The sequence below is a fragment of the Hesperophylax consimilis genome, chromosome 1, assembly GCF_061612785.1.
Source record: "Hesperophylax consimilis isolate HC1 chromosome 1, BYU_Hcon_1.0, whole genome shotgun sequence".
In the NCBI taxonomy this organism is placed as follows: Eukaryota; Metazoa; Arthropoda; class Insecta; order Trichoptera; family Limnephilidae; genus Hesperophylax; species Hesperophylax consimilis.
The window spans coordinates 41,777,214-41,794,588 of NC_142836.1; the positions used below are offsets into that span (position 1 = coordinate 41,777,214).

A 17,375-nucleotide genomic window follows, 5' to 3' on the forward strand; every position below is an offset into this window, starting at 1 on the left:
TTATTTTACGTTAATAAATTATATAAGTCGAAAATAAAATATTTAGTAACCTACATACGACCTTACTGTTCTTATGCTCACACGTAAAAAGAATATTAAAGCCCGCCATTAGGTTTGTATTGTCCCGAAGAAATGCAACATGCTACACTAGCGCCATCTAGCGGCCAGCGTTACCAGTCAGTGCAAGTACTGACTATAATAATGCTTCCAATATTTTACTGAGAGTGGATTGATTGCTATTCATTCATTACGCCTTACTTTTACATCAAGTTTATATAAATACAGTTGTGTTGTAGCAAAGTGATCATGTTCCACTTTTTAATACATTTCTATTTGTGTTAGAATTTCCACTTTGTAATCATTTTCTTACTTCCAATAATAAATACAAAAAAAATCTATGCGATAATACAATAACATGTGTACGTATTATCAAATAAATACTAGGTATAAATGTAAAAATATGTCTTATGTAAACTTTTTGTTTTTGTTTTTCTGTCACTTTATACAAATACATATTATACTATGGTGGATGGGATGAAAATAATATGATGCTATTGTACATAATCAATATAATCATGTATTATTATGAATAAAGAAGCGAGTGTAGTGCAGTAAATACGTGATTTATTTCAAATAATGTATACCTATACATTTTTTTTAAGTACAGGAAATATAGCTCTGGACCAAAACAGCATGGCTTTATTAATAGCTTCGACACAGAATTCTTCATCGTAATCGATGTGGAAAACATTTATTTTGCCAGATGATTCAAAGTTGGGTTCAGCAACACAAAACACTCCCTTGAATTTGTTCAGTACAAACATTTGTATTTGCATTTGTGCATAATACTTTCTGGCAACAACACCCTCAAAAAAGTAATTTTTCATTGTACTATGTTTGACTGGACACTTGACCTCAACAATATAATCATCAGTGACTGCATCCGGGGAGCCACCGATAATTGGTAATTTGCAACTGATTTTGAAACCACATTCTTTATATTTGTGTCCCAGTTGGTTTGCTAGTACCTTTAACACCAAAGGTTCTAAAAGCCGACCTCGTTGCATAGCCTTTGTGTCTGGAATCTTGGCTGCCCCTAAGATGACTTCAGTCAATGTTCCATCCAATGTTTTGCAGTTAGCTGCCTCGTATAGTTTGGATGCAGTAATTCTGCCATATCGCATTTCGTACCATAACGGGCAGTTAGCCTGCTTTCTTGTTAATGAAAAAACTTCCTCGAAGATATTTGGAGGAATATTTAGATCACATGTAATAAAATTGATGAAATCTGTAGCTCTTGTATTGTGCAGGTTTCGTGTTTTCTTAAAAGCAGAAATCATCCTGTGCATGGACAAACAGTCGGTGGGCTTCGGATCCATGTAAAGTTGAGTCAGTTGGCATCGAAGCCCCTCCTTAAGACTCCTTTGGAGTACTGCTGCCAGGAAATCTCCATTACCTTTTTCCACGCTTTTTACTGCGTTCTTGCCAACTTGGGATGCCAGAATGAACTTTTGGGAGGTTCCAACACACGATAACTTTGATTTTCTCCAATAACAGTCGACAGATGTCGACGCTGGTTCTTCACTTCTCCTATGGAGCCATGTTAGAAATGCCAGTGCATGTTTACAGCCACCTGAAAGCAAAATGTTCCAAATATAAATTATTTGTCAACAGGTAGCTGGCAGAGACCCTCGCAATGATTCTGTGTTTGTTACATCACACAAGAGTTTGCTCTTCCCCACATCTCCATAGGGTAGAAGAGTGTAGAGGTTAGAGGAGAGAAACATATTTTACAATATAGCGACATACAGTTCAACTAACCTCTAGAAGCTGCACAGTCTTGACATTCTAAGACTTGTATTTCATCTTCCATCTCATCACACAAAAGTACAACAGAGTATGCTTTTTGGCGGACACGGTGCTCGGGGGTTATTTTTGCTTTCACTGTGCAGATAGGACCTTCTCTTTTTACCTGCACATACCCGATAGCATTATCACCATAACTTTCACGTGCAGACCTTTAAAATATATAATAATAACACGTTGAAAACAAAAGACAGTTGCATATAACTGAATGTTAACAATTGTCTTAATAATAATAATTGATGGAAACATAATATATAAGTACATATTAAATGTTGTCAAAATATATAACATAATATTCGTATATTAGAAGATACAGAAAAAATACTAACCTTTTTGTTTTGACATTTCTAATTTCGCTTCCAATGAAATTCATATTATTACTTAGAAAAGTAGCCATCATAAATGAATCTATGTTCGGCAAATTGTCAGACTGACCCTGAACAAAACCTACTTCAATCATTTCCAAATAATATATGCTTAATTTCTCAACAAAGTTAGCGGACTACAATACAAACAGCCAAACCCCAAACAAGTGTCAATATTCAAATTCACAAGTCGCCGGAAATCAAGGTGTTGCCATATAAAAAAAATAATCAGTGTGGAATTTTACAAAAATTAATTCAATAATATTGGAGACGGAACATTTTCAAGTGGTGACGTCACAAGCCAAAAATAACAGATTTATTTATTTTATTTAAAAAAAACTATACATTTCAAAATTTTTTGAGTAACATTTTCGTAATCTTAGTAGAGAAATCTATCCACTCATTTTTTTCCAAGTCATTAGAAAATCCTTGCAAGTGGCCTATTAATATGGAGCACCTGCCTACTGTAACGAATGTGCATCTGTGGAAGCAATCGAATTTTATTTAGAAATAATGACAACTCATTCTAGAGTAAAGAATAACCTGACAGCGTGCAGAAAGAATTAATTCGACTTCTCAAGAATTAATTCGACTTCTAGTACCTCAAATTGGGGGTGCATAGTCCCATTGAATGGTCGGGTAATCGCATAAAAATAAAACGTTTTATAATATCAAAAACCTTTCAAAACTTCAAAAGCAAAATCAAAGTTATCTACGGTTTGCTGGGATTCAGCGAATAGATTACAATTATCCTTAATATAGGTGACAATACTTGTCTAAACATTGTTACCTAGAAAAATTGATTTTAATTACCTACACTTAATGAACTCATATTCTGTGTGTATCTACCAAGTTGTTTAGATGTTGGACTCTGGTACTCATATTGTGTGTGTATCTACCTATATAGTTGTTTATTGATTCTAATCCCAGCGAGCACATGCCAATTTTATATAATTATTTCTATAAGTATATAAGCGGAATATTCCAGAGTGAAGATAATCTCAATATCGCCAAGGTGAAAGACCACAATTTGAAAGACCGAAATGGCTTTATCCGTGTTTGGGGACCAGACCTGAATAACCAGGTACTTGCCGATCTTCCTATCCCATCTCCTTCCTCTCCACACTACCTTCGGCCTCAGAACACACTAAAAAAATTGGGATGGCGTAGTCTCACTGACTCCATATAGTTGAAACTACATTAGGGATTGGATACTTATGTATCCTGTGTGAAAGAAGAGACTACGGTTATCATGTAAACGGTTCATCTTTATCTCGTAACATTGTATTCTTTGAGATGTATTTACCTGGATATGTAGTTCCGCGAGAGACCAGCTGTTGGATTGGGAAATTAATAATTATTACTAATTATTTGGACAACAACACATTAGGTGTAAATAGCGGAATGGCGCTAGTATCCACATTTCAAAGGCCTTATTTTCATTACCGCCTAGCATCCCCAAAGATGACATTGAAAAAGGTTTCCTTCGTGTCCTCCTGTATGGAAACAAAATATATAGGGAGTACCACACGTACCAAAAAGGATTTTGGCCAGCGATTCTTGAGCATATTTAGAGTAAAATTGTAGACGTAATTTTGCTGTCAACTGCACTTGCCGACGGATCGTGTGATACGCTCTCTGCCTCGTCTTTTTCGGTGCTGCTGAAACGAAACGCAGTGTGTATCAATTTTTAATTTAAAACATATTGACAAAATGACATCTACGTTTTTAAGTCCAAATATGCTCATAAATCGCTGGTAAAAATCCTTCAGCTACGTACATTCTGTATACGTGTATATTATACATATAAACAGTGTTAAGCAGCAAAAGCTTTAACTTACAACATAATATTTATGAATTACTAATGAAAACTTGACATTTCAGGTCGAGGATCAGATTCTTCAGATACGGAGTCTGAGCCAGGAATCACCCTGAAGAGGAAGCAGCGCCGGTCCAGGACTACCTTCAGTGGAGACCAGCTCGATGCCCTGGAGAGGGCCTTCACCAGGACCCAGTACCCTGACGTATACACCAGGGAGGAGCTGGCGCAGCAGACTGGGCTGACGGAAGCTAGAATTCAGGTAAAATATCTGTCACGTTTTCATTACTCTTGTATATTGCTAGTTGTTACAGATTGTTATGATTTTATATTTATACATTTGCAAAGTCAAAAGCAAGAAAGTGATAAAAGCAATAGATTTAGCAGTTAGTTATGTGAAAAATAAAAATGTTTAGGTACAGAGAGTGATAGGTAGAATAGTTGGAAAATTTAATTATTGAAGACAATATTAGCGATTTCTAAACGAAAATCTGAAACAGAAAAATCAGAAAAGGAAACGGTCACATCTGGGAATCGAACCAAGGACCCTTGCCTTGCCGGTGCACTGCTCTATTATACCACTGAGCTAATGGAACCCTATCCCATTCGGTCACATTTAACTGTATCATACTTCGAATAAGAACTACCAACATTATCGCAATGATATCGTATGATCGCAAGATTCAATCCGAACTAAATGCTATCTAGACAGTATCTTTTAGATAAACCTATTTTATTTTTTTATTTTAATGTGCGACATCTATTGACTTTTCTGCAAGTCTAGGATGAATATTTATTTTTTGGAATAACTTTATTGAGTAAAACCTCAACCTGGGTTCGAGTCCTAGATGTGACCGTATCCTTTTCTGATTTTTCTGTTTCAGATTTTCGTTTAGAAATCGCTAATATTGTCTTCAATAATTAAATATAACAATTTGAAGTTTTACTCAATAAAGTTATTCCAAAAAATAAATAAAAAGAACAATTGTAAACCAACTTTGTTTTTTTGGGTATGTTTCGATATTGGTGAAACTTCTATAGGTATATAAAAAGAAGAGTGTCTCCCTGGCGGAGGTATCGTTTTGATTTTCATACAAATTTACAATGTTATTCGGAGATAGATGAAATTTCATGATTGTATTCATCATTCAGTTTAACCTTTTTTAGTATGTTTTTCTTTATAAATATATATGTATTTTTTCCTTGTGATTTATAAGTAGTTTCTACAAAATATAATTTTTCTAGTTCTTGGATTATAATTTAAATCATGTACAACCACCATAATTCTGGCAGGAGCTTAGTATGGTAGTTAATAAATTTGTAGATTTGAAAATATTTTTTTTTTAATAATAGGACACTGTCTAAATAATATTTTTTTAAACAGCCCCATTTCCTATCCATTATAGCAGAATTTGAAACTTTTCACAATTGACGTTCAAAATAAGAGGAAAATTACTGTCTCCATCTGATTTCGAAAAAATCTGTGAAAGCCCGGGCACCGCCGGGGAATTCAGCTAGTTAAATATAAACATGAAAAGCATTTATTTATATTGTATTTACGAACATGTATTATAAATAATGTTTTAGTGTAACAAAAAAAAAATCCCAAAATGGAAATGTTCTACTGACTCCAGGAAGTTGAAAATCTTGTCATAGATATGCCAAATTTAAAAATAAGCAGTAGGTAATTGAAAACAATGAATTTTCATGTGAATTGTATCCGTTTTCAGGTGTGGTTCTCCAATAGACGCGCCCGCCTCCGGAAACACAACACTTCAAGCACTTCAGGCGGTCTGTCTGGCTACGGGTCTCTACCGTTGTCGGGCATCCCTTGCCAGTACCCCGCGCCGGACTTCTCCGGACTGCCGCACCACCCCAACCACGCAGATGCCTGGCACCACCAGAAAGCCCAGTTCTCCAATTATAACCAGCTCATGGCACATTCCCAGCAGCTGAACCAAGCCTTCCAAAACAATTTCCCCGGAACCTCATCAGGATTCAATCACCCTCCTCCTACCACGAGCAGCGAGACCCATCCTCAATTACTAGAAAACGGAATGCCGAGACATGAATTTGCATCGCGTTGCGTGAACCCGTGCGATCCGTATCCAAAGCATCCATCACTCTATCTTCCTAAGAACCAAGGCAGTTCTGAAGCTTTGAAGTCACCCACGACAGAAGCGGAAGAAGCCAAAACGGAAAACTTTCCAAAGAGCATCATCGAAGACTATAACAAAATAGTGGCAGCTGAAAACTTCTCAAAGATGGCTGCTGATTATTCAAAATTAACGTCTGAAACTAATTTGAATTGGAATCAAACCCATATAGGAATCAACATGGGTTTTGGAGGCTTGGCTCCAGTTGGTATACATCACAGTGACGGGTATTCCTTCCCGAATATCGGCGATGGTTTCGGTCAACAGAACTATGGCCATGCCACGACCAGTGTCAACAAGTATTGGGGCTCATGAGTCATGAGTCAGGGTCTGTACAGTGTTAGTGTAAAAACGTATTGAAGTGCTGACTGGCTTTAGACTTCTAAATTAAGTATTTGGTTGACTGATGTTTTTGTTGACATTTCGAAGAGTCGTATTCCTTTAAGTAGTAATAATTTTACCTTTCTAAGCTACCACTTTCCCTAACTACTTATGTTTTATTCTCTTCTAAGCAGCACCCAGAGCATATTAGATCGTAGGCGAATATAATTTTATTTCATAGGTGTTGCAAATGCACTGTTCAAAGAACTTGTTGAAATATATGTTTATAAGCACACACACACAGAAAATCTTTACCATTAAGTAGTCCCCGACAGGCGACATGCACGTGACGATTTTAATTTACACTGTAAGATTTAAGTGAACTGTTTTTAAATTGACCAAATAAAACTTTAGAAAACTATTTCTTTTGTGTTAGTCCAATTTCGTGAATGAAAAATGATTGTACGCACTTTTGATTTGTGACAGTTAAAGAAAGCAACTACTGCTTGAACACAAGTGATTCCGCATTTGCCAAAAATAAACAAAAGTGTGCAATCATTAACTATGAACACTGTTCAGGATTGCTTTGCAATATGTGATTGAGTAAATCTTGATTCTTCTTATTCAATAATTTATTTAACTTTTGTGCAATGTTTCATTAAATTTTACAGATATTTTGATATACCTACCTACTAATTAGGACAGTTTTTTGTCTAGTTCCCGTACAAGATTTCGGGAAGCTGTACTGTCTAAAATAAAGACCATTTAATTGAAGAGGTTAGAGAGAATTGACGATTTGAAACACCTTAATTTTGTAAAGTTAAAGTAAGTACGAAACAGATTGTAGAGATAAATTGTTTGCTGTGATCTCATAAAATATTCTAAAAAACACCATAATCCTACATAACTTTTAATATCCCTATTTCAAATATTATTAAATTTATGATTTACCCAATTTTTTGTTTGAACTTGAAATTATTGAGACAATTAAATATTAACCGATTAGATAACTTTTGCTGGGTTTGTGTACATATTAAGAAGAACTGACAATTTTATTAGAATGTCGCAAAGGGTTGAAAAAGCTTTAAATTTTAAAGGTGTCTCAAAGGAAAAGAAAAAATATATTACATACGTATACATTATTAACCATTGATGTATAAAAATGTATTATTTTATATTAAATACAAAAATAAAATATCATAAAAATATTCAAGTTTATTATTTCATATCTTCAATATAACCAATTGTATGAATAATTAAAAAGTTTTATAAAGTTATGAAAAGTCATCCAGGTTAAATAGGTTAAATATGTAACTATTTAACCTCGTTTTGTTTCATCACTTTTAATGACTATATCACCCTTTAAAGGTGTGTTGAATTGTCATTTTGAGGAGTTATCATTGAACCCCTTAAATTAGGGGTAGGTAACTTAATTCCATGGTCGGGGGGTATAAGGCTCTCGACTAGCAAACCGGAGTTTCAAATCGTTCTAGAGTAGAAGATACTTTCAGTATCGCCCTGGTGTTAGACCATAATTCAGAATTGAAACATTACTTGAATTGGCTTTAGCCCTGTTTGGTGACCAGATATGAATAGCCATATACTTTCCCACCCTCCTCTTCCCATCTCCTTCCCCTCCAAACGACCTTCAGCCTCACAACAAACCCCAACTGTGGATGCCATAGTTTCACTAGCTCCAGACGGCTTGGAGCAGTTGGAACTCATGTACGGTTTTCACATTTAAAAAAGGTAGGACTCCACATAAAAATTAAATTTAAAATACTAAAGCAGATGTTAGCGTTTGATGTTAGGAATGAAAAACACGATAATAGTATTATTCTTTAATCTACATAGTATTTTCTAATACATAACCTAAATACAAAAAACTGTTTGACATCTCATAAAATAAATGTCACTTGTCAAAATATTACAATGGTTTATTATCTTTTTAATAAAAAATTATAAATTGTCAATCCACAGCTTTACTATTATTCTAAGAACATAGGCGAAAAATACACAAACACATAAACAAATTATTTACCAGCCACAGTAATTTAGACCAAAAAATAGTTTTTCTTTCCATATACAATTGTTGTATATAGTTGTTGACAATAATAATAATAATTTTAATAACAAAGAAAGGGTGTATATTTAACACATAAACAGCCTTACTTTTTAAGAACAAAACAAATAATTTTCATCATGAAACATGAAATAATCATTAAAATATACTAACATTAGTATTGTTACTAAGACTAAAGCCTCCTTTCACACGTCACCTAGCTTTAGATCTAGTTAGGTGTGTAAAGAGAGTACAGTGCAAGGGGGTTGAGGGTAGTCGGGTTCACTCAGTTTCCTCCGGGATGGTCCTGGAGAGCAGGTACTGCCTCCTGCGGTAGGTAGGGCTGGTGGGGGTGGCATTGGACACGGGGGGAGGCTGGCCCATTAGGGAGAACTTGCCTAAATAAAATAAAATCATAAATGCATTACCAGTACCAGATATGATTTGAACTTTTTGTTCGTGAAATACTGGGAACACCCGAAACGCATTGAGCATGCCTATTTATGGAGGCAATTGAAATTAACAAAAAGTCATTAATATAATTAATAATAGAGACAACGGGCTAACCATTTTGATATCCGGTAGGTACTTGACGGTAACACCGAAACTAAACGCCGGCAAGCAGATTATTTTCAAAAAATATTATTCTGAAATACCGAACCAGAAAAGAATTAATGCTTGCAACAAGATATCACTTCTACATAAGTAAACACAAATTTTACCACAATCCACACATCTGCTCTGATGATAGATACTGTAACGCTCTCCGAAACGTTGGCTAAAGAAGGAGGAAGCGCAATACGGCATAATAAGCCAAAAATTAATCACTATATTACCAGTAAGTACCTACCCATTTTATTCATCTAATGATGTCATATTTTGTAGGTAGGTACTAGAGATTATAATGACGTTGACACCGACCCTCGTGGCTAATTCACGCGATCTGTAAGAGAAGTTCTGCAGCCTGTAGGGTAAAGATTTCTAATGATAGCCAACCACCGGTAATAGCGAGTACCATACGAAGTAAATAATGTAACAATCAATATGACTTCTTATGTTAGATATTTTAAAATTAGACACTAAAAACTGTTGCGTTAATCCATACATTCTCATAGAAAAGCTGCGCGAATTTCGTGTATCAAAATCTCACGCAGACAGTGCCAACTTGGCGCCGACTGACCAAGACTCCAAGGAGCCAAGGAGTCAAGGAGCTGATTGCGATAATATCTAACACAAGGCCCTTGAAGTTTTCAGCCCCTGGCGCCGTTTGGTTCAGGGCCGGCCCTGCATACAGAGAGCTGCTAAAGTTATGCCTAGAGTACGAAAAGCACATCGTATTATATATTTCGACCGGTCAGTGGTTGAGTGGGCATAGCGCTTGGGTCTCACCCGAGCGTCGCGTGTTCGATTCCTCGGCTGGCTAAGTCCTCCATCACAACACAAGCAACATTTTCGGCTTTCTGTGGTGGTAGTAGGAGATTTTCAAACATTGTTGGGTTATTCGTAACCTGGGAATGTTTGTCTTTCTTTTAAATTAAAAATATATATATATTGTAATGTTTTTGGGTATCAACCCAAATACATCATAAATTCATATCAAATTTAATTTTTTGAAATAAGAACATTAAAGTTTTCCCCGTGAGGTGAACGTATTGAATAAAGTCGTTCGATAATAACTAATAACATGTTATATTTGCTTACCTAATTCAGTCATCCTTGAAAGAGGAATGTTCCCTGAAACAAACATAAAATCATATTTTCTATAAATAGAAGGATTCAGATATCTATAAATGGTAGTTACTTGATGCTAGAGGATTATTTTTTAATACTGAATTGCATACCCAAAAATCTCTTTTTGTTGCTCAGGTAGTCGCCAGTCAGTGCCTTGACGAATTCGTCATAATCAAACGCATCGGATTTAGGAACATCTGGTAGAGGGAAGTCATTGGAAATCTCCGAGAAGTATTCATCCGCCTGCCTTTTCTGTCTAATGGCAGATTTATTTCCCGGTTTGGCAGCTTTGTTATTTACTGAGCGTTTGACAAATACTTTTCCGTATTTGAAGGGTCCTGTCTTTATGGAAGGCACGTTTCGTTTGATTTCAGACTGACTGGCTTCATCAGCCTCCGGGGTGGGGAAGGCTTCGAAGGCAGGGTCCTGGTTGACGGAGTGTAAATAAGAATCTTGCCGCAGTAATGCTGCAACGTTTCTCTTCTGTTCCTCGTTTCTCTGCCACGAGCTGCCGTGGTTTGGGAGGGCCCAGTCCCTAGCGATAGTCCCAATGTTACGCTTGTGTTCTTCGTTATCTTCGTATGGCATATTGTGGCTGCGAATCAGAGAAACAATATTTCTCTTCCCATTGGATAGTCCTCCTGTTTTCATCAAGTTTTGTATGTTTCGGTTGTATCTCGATAAGTAATAATTGTTGTCTTGTTGATTTTTGTTAAGGAGTTCGCCATTTCTTGCCAAGGATCCAAGATTTCGTTTTCCGTTTTGATACGCTTCGTTCTCATCGCTGGGCCTGCTGGTAATATAACCGTGGCGTGCCAGAGATTCCAGACTCTTCTTAATGTACTGATGAATCCCACCTAGACGAGCTAGAGACTCCAAATTTCGTTTCTCTTGCTCCGTTTCTGAGTTTTCTTCGGGTGACTGGAACGTAGGCAGTTGACCATTCTTGGCCAGGGTTGCTATACTCTTCTTGCCCATCATGGATGGCTTACTTTGTATAGCGTTGGCCTTCACCATGGTGGCGATATATTTCTTGAAGTAGGGTGAGGTGCTCATCATGCGCTCGAAGACCGTTTGGGAGGAGCGTTTGCTCTCGTACGAAGGCTGTTCGTACAAAAGTTTTCCGTCCGATAGCAAGTCGTAATTGGGAAGAATCAGATTTTCGTTTAGTGCCGGAGAAGTTAAAATGCGCCATAATTTATGTCTCAATGCTTGCATCTAGAAATAAATAAATAAAAATATTTTATAAAATATGGCGTGGGTACAGTATGGACCTGCATTGATATCAGATGCCAGTTTTAAATCAATCAACTTACATGCATACTCCCTGCTCCAATATTTTCTGGGGTGAGAAAACTTTGTAGGACATTGTCGAGATTTTGGAGGACATGGTTTGTCTGTGATTCCGTGTCATAAGTAAATTCTTCCGAGCGCACCTGCCAATAAAGAATCAAGAAAATAATCGCAGACAAAAAATATTATAACAACCTACGTAGGCACTGTAGGCAGGTAGGTAGGTACCTGTACTAAGTAAGTTGGGGTTGTTACACGGATAAAAATGAGTATTGCCGATTTATTCAAATTATTGGTAATCCGGTTAAAAACGGGACTGCAGGCCGCTGCTTCCTGGTAAACTTTTAGTAAATTCGTTAAATTATCGAAACACGTGTTCACGCACCTGCGTTTGTCTTAATAATATATAATGACGAAAGGCGAAAATTTTAGGATTTTTATGAACACGTGTTCCGATATCGTGATAGTTAATCAAAGTTTATCAGGAATCCTACCAATTCATTCGTTAAGTTCCTGCAATCCCATTTTTATCCGGAAAACGAATAATTTGAAGAGATTCTTAATAAATTGACAAACGTATTTTTATCAGTAAGTTTTCTTCGTGTAAGTACATGTCTTTTTTATCAACTGTAATTTAACATTCATTAGATAATTTATAGAAAAATTTAGATAGATTTTTTCTATTAACAAACCTTATTTATGGAGATGGCCATGATAAACAACATCAGAGCTATCGAAGTCCGCGAGGAAGATTCGCGTTGAGGATTCAGTGCCCTCATCGTGTCGATGTTAAGAAATTCACCTGCAGAAGAAACAATTATTTTATTGTAACTGTTAAACTATCTATATCAAATAAATACTAACAGAAACATGAGGAACAAGGTTTTTAAATATATAACATTACAATGGTTATAATCTATCACGAATTAACAGTTACAAAAAGAAATTTAGATAATATGGGAATCTAAGTAGATTCCAACTGGCACGGTTTTGATATTAGATCATTTAAGTAAAGATTATTTGTAAGAAGGAATAATTATTAGTATCTATTAAAGTAGATAGGTACCTTATACAAAGTTAAACCAGAACGCACTATTCCGATGAATCAGAAGCAACAAGTGGAAGATGAGCGCTTCATGGTCCATGTGGAGAAATGCGGCAGCTTTTATACCCGCCTTACCCCTTATCAGTAGAATCTTACCATCCCTAGAGATTAGGAAAGCTACGCATGCGCTTCCGTCATCTGACACGTCACTCGGAAAGTTGGCTCAAATCACTTCTTCTCAAACCTAGAAACTACCTACGTGGAAAATTACACATTTGACCAATTTTATTGATAACAATTATTAGATTACAAGAGTGCACCAACTGCGATACATTTTTGAGTCCGAGCTTACTAAATACAGATATACCCATGACCCTTGATTGACAAACAGTCATTATAAAATTTAAGGACTCGTTGCACAACTGCACCACAGTACACCACTGAACAACATTGATGTATTATATTTAGATCAGACATGAAACGAAAATATAGGTTCCGCTTTTTTACACAACGCCCTAACTAAAAGTACTGAAAACGAACAAGTTATTAACAAGATATTAGTGCCTACGGAATAGGGCCTCTAATTGTAGCACAATAGTGAACAACGACAAGTTAAATGGATAAAGAAAGTATTTACTTTTGTTTATATTATGGCAATACCGTACAGTGTTCGTTTTAACCCCTCACGCTAATTTGTTCGCTTTTGGGAATAGCTCATATAAATTGTAGCGTCTCCCTTACTCTCATGGTGAGAAATATTATCTAAACAGTGTTAGAAAGAGAAAACACCACGCTTTATATTCAATATAAAAGTTAACCCCAGAATAATTAAAATTTACAAAAAAGTGAGTTGGCAATAATGTTTAATAATACATTCATTTAATAAAATGTGCGTGTGTTTTTTTTCGTTACTGTAATTTTAGTTCAGTGTCAAGACGAAAAAACTGATCCATTTTTAAAACATCTTTTCTCCTTTCTAAATTTTAACATTTCAAAAATTATATGTTTATTTCTAATGATAAAATTTTCAAAGCGTGTTTCATCACATTGAGGGGTTAAATTTTTTTCTTCCAATTGGTACCTAATCAAAAATTACTTGGAAGAGAAGAAAACATCCCTTGCATTTTGCACTTTTTGATTAATTTTTCTATTTGTATGATTATGTTTACGAAAGTGAATTAAATATGCAAAATGACATCTAATTACTCAATATCCAGAGAACAGTTGTTGATAACCATCCTAAAGCATTTCGTAAAGGTCGCTAAATAGAAAATCCACACAAACCATTAGTGCCAAATCGTTAGTGCCTTCCATGTAGATTAGAATGGAAACGATTTAGCCAACGACTTAGTACTTTTTGGTTCTAGCTTCGATAGAGCCAATAAAAATACAGCGTTTTCGTACGCTTCCTGACATAGTAAATTATTCCATTCTATTTGATTTTGAATTTGTACCGATAGACCGATTTTGAAATTTTATTTTCCGAATCAGAATCACGAAAAACGCTCGCTTCGCATTTTTTCTTGTGTTTATCTTTTTCTATTGGCAATGGTAAAAATCAGACTTGTTTATTATAGAACTGAATCTTACGAGAATCGAATTTGTCGGTTTTTTATTATTCCTATGAGATTCTTCGTTTTGGTTAGCTCTTGAATTGGTGATGATCAAATCAAATTTTTATTCTCTCCGTAAGACAGACATTAAAAAAACATGGTAAAATTTTGCCATCAAGATGAATAAATTATAAAATAATATTATCCTTTTACCAACACGTCTTCCGCTTGAGAAGAAGTGTAGATATTTATTATTCGCATTTAATGAGCAACGATATCTGTTATTTGAAAGCAATAAATCGCGCCTAGATGTCTTATTACAGAAGTATTCATGGGTCGACAGGGAGCAATAACGTGACATTCGACATTTTCAAAAGGGGTTAAAAAGAAGTGGGAATATGACTAATAATATGTATATGCTCTGTAACTAGCTGGCAACTTCTAACCCTTTGGATTTGCTATATATTATATAAGCCGATGAATGTGAACTGAAAATAATTCCGGGCGCATGTACAATAAAAATTCGAAAATTTTAAATATCGAATTCGGCAGCATTGTGATACTGTAATTAATTGCACGAGCAGACACGCCTACTCAGACGATTTTTTTAACCTAAAAACACAACGAAAATTCCGGTTAAGCAGGTACTTTTACTGATTTATTTGAATAAATGTCATTAAGGTTTTTTTTTAAATCGAATGCAACAGAAATCCATTGTAACATGTTGGCACATATCTATGGTATGTAGAAAATACTTATAACCAACTTCTGCGATGAAAAATAATGCATAGTGCCTCATAGTGCAAATACAATATTGATATTACGTGTTGTTTCACAAGTAATTCATTAAAAATTATATATTTTTGCAGCACGTTCCCGAGTGGAAGATGTCTACGCTCAGTATCCCCCCGGTGAGAGACCATAATGCAGAATTGAAAAACGTTGCTTGAAATGGCTTTATCCATGTTTGGTGACCAACGGTCAATAGTCAGGTACTTTTCCATCAACCTCTTCCCAATCCATTTCTCCTCCCCACTACCTTCAGCCTCACAACATAACACAATTAGGGATACCACAGTCTGAGTCCGTAATACTTTAAAATTTGATTCATCCAAAGATCAACAAAATGTTTTGCAAAATTTATTTATTATCATAGCCACAATTAGTTCGACAAACTCCACAAAGTATCAAGGTAGGTGCTTACCTATTACCTGGATATACCAAATTCATGAAAATTCAACAGGAATATAATAATATATACACGACTGCTGTCATCACAGATATATTTCATTCCAAATTTGACGCCAAAATAACCTCACCACCCTTCCAAACGCAAGAGAAGAGCTATGAGAAATGGTGACACATTGCATCACAACTCTTCAGACTGATTCGTGGATGGTTTAAAAACTCGGCTATCATGGAGAACTTCCCGATGGGTATCTCCGTCACCGACATCATAGACTGTTCTATCGTATAATTGCCAAGGCGCAAAGGCGCTGATAATACCTGTTATTTTTCATAAAAACGTGGGCGTCTACTGGTTTTGACGAGGGGCGCCAAAATTTTACTCGTGCCCGGCGCTGTTTGACTCAGGGCCGCGGCCCTGCACAGATGACATTAGCTGTTGAGAATAATAGGATAGCGCCCTTGGGGTGATTTTTCACAAAAACGGCGCTCTACAAATTATCCAATTATTATTATTATTATTATAATAAAACAAGGTGAGTCCAGGTCATTCCAACCTCTTGCTAATTAAGATATCACGTGGATTGTCTATCTATAACAATATAATTTTTTTATTTAATCAGACAGTTTGTGAAAAAAACCCCGTGGAGACAAAACAGTAAATATGATCTTCGAGACATTTTTTTCTTGATTCTTAATTGCCATGAAGTGGTGAATTATTTAAATTTACTGAATTTAAAGTTAATGTTCTTTATACAAATAGTACCGCGTCATTGCGCCTCACAATTTTTAACTCATATGGGTGTTTAAAATTTCACATGGCTATTAGAGGCCATGTATTTTCCCGGTAGGGAAAAAATTGTTACCTCAATGTTTGTACGCAAAATTTTGACTTTCCCCTCACACAAAAAAGCCACCCATGAATGTATCGTTCTGACAAAAAAAAACAGCTGCCCTACAGTTTTTTAGTTGTTTGTTTTTTTTTAAGATTTATATTGATTGCTTTGGTAGCTACCTTCTTACCCGTAGTAGGTTATAGGTAAGTTGGATTGTGAGTAACAACTTCCGACCAATAATAAAAATAGATTTTTCTATAGATAGATGTAGCATACTTGCCATTGTAAATATATTTAAAATACAGTTCGATTTCATGTGAAATCAATGAATCTGGTCAGAAAAATTGAGGTGTGAAGTTAGTAAACTAGCAAGATAAATAACGTATATTATTGCCTATTGCCGAACAATAATTCAATACTCTTGCCGGGCAAGATGTTCGTCGATATTTCCGGGTCCCGTCAATATTGCCGTAATTTAACTCCACCAAACTTGTAAATTTGTAAGCAAAATCCTGAAATCTGTAATCGCGTTGTAATCTGTAAAACTTGCTGGGTTACCAGAGCTTTAAAGATTCCTGTAAGAACGTAAGAATTTTTTTTAAGGTTGGTGTAATACAGTAATATGTGGGTAGGTACAGGGCCGACCTATGTGGGCGCAATTGGAGCCCTCCGCTCCGGGCGCCGAATTGTCAAGGCGCTGATAATACCTTAATAGTCCATCACCCACTAACACATCACCCTTGAAATTATTTTTTATGAAAACAGCGCTACACAAAAATACAAATCTAGGCGTCTACTGGTTTTGACAAGGGGTGCCACAATTTTACTCGCACCAGGCGCCGCTTGGATCAGGGCCGGCCCTGTAAGTACCTACCTACCTACTTATCGACAAATATTACACAAGTAGGTACGTCACCAACAGGCGGGAAAAAAACTTTTCCTGGGGAAAATTGCAGCCGGTTCTTAGATCTGAGAAACTTGATGACAGCCGCCAAAAACAAACATCGCCATTGACCATTGGCACCACGGCAACAATGGTGTCATAAATAAAATGGTGTCTACTTTTATTTGCAGTCATTGGCCAATAACTCCCAGATTCTTTTTTACCCCCGTGTAGCTCAGCAATGATCGTCGTTTTAAGAC

At 35.9% G+C, this 17,375-nt stretch overlaps 2 protein-coding genes across 3 annotated transcripts in view; one reads left to right on the forward strand and one right to left on the reverse strand.

Annotated features, from left to right (window-relative positions):
* Positions 1-6,521, forward strand: part of LOC149426922 (segmentation protein paired-like) — a 53,968-nt gene extending 47,447 nt beyond the window's left edge. The window contains exons 5-6 of the mRNA XM_089631640.1: positions 4,116-4,312; positions 5,781-6,521. Coding sequence (XP_089487766.1) covers positions 4,116-4,312; positions 5,781-6,521 — 938 coding nt within the window. The remainder of the gene's footprint in view (positions 1-4,115; positions 4,313-5,780) is intronic.
* A 1,927-nt stretch (positions 6,522-8,448) lies between these two features.
* On the reverse strand, positions 8,449-12,760 carry Nplp1 (Neuropeptide-like precursor 1). Of its 2 annotated transcripts, none has more exons than XM_089639145.1 (6): positions 12,680-12,760; positions 12,306-12,415; positions 11,637-11,756; positions 10,431-11,538; positions 10,291-10,323; positions 8,449-8,987 (listed from the first exon to the last, which is right to left on the reverse strand). In XM_089639145.1, the coding sequence occupies exons 2-6, from the start codon at positions 12,390-12,392 to the stop codon at positions 8,872-8,874; spliced, it is 1,464 nt and encodes a 487-aa protein (XP_089495271.1). In that variant the 5' UTR covers positions 12,393-12,415; positions 12,680-12,760; the 3' UTR covers positions 8,449-8,871. The 2 variants fall into 2 exon arrangements, with proteins under 2 accessions (XP_089495271.1, XP_089495277.1); XM_089639151.1 differs by having other exon boundaries at positions 8,851-8,987; positions 10,291-10,349.
* Positions 12,761-17,375: the final 4,615 nt, after the last annotated feature.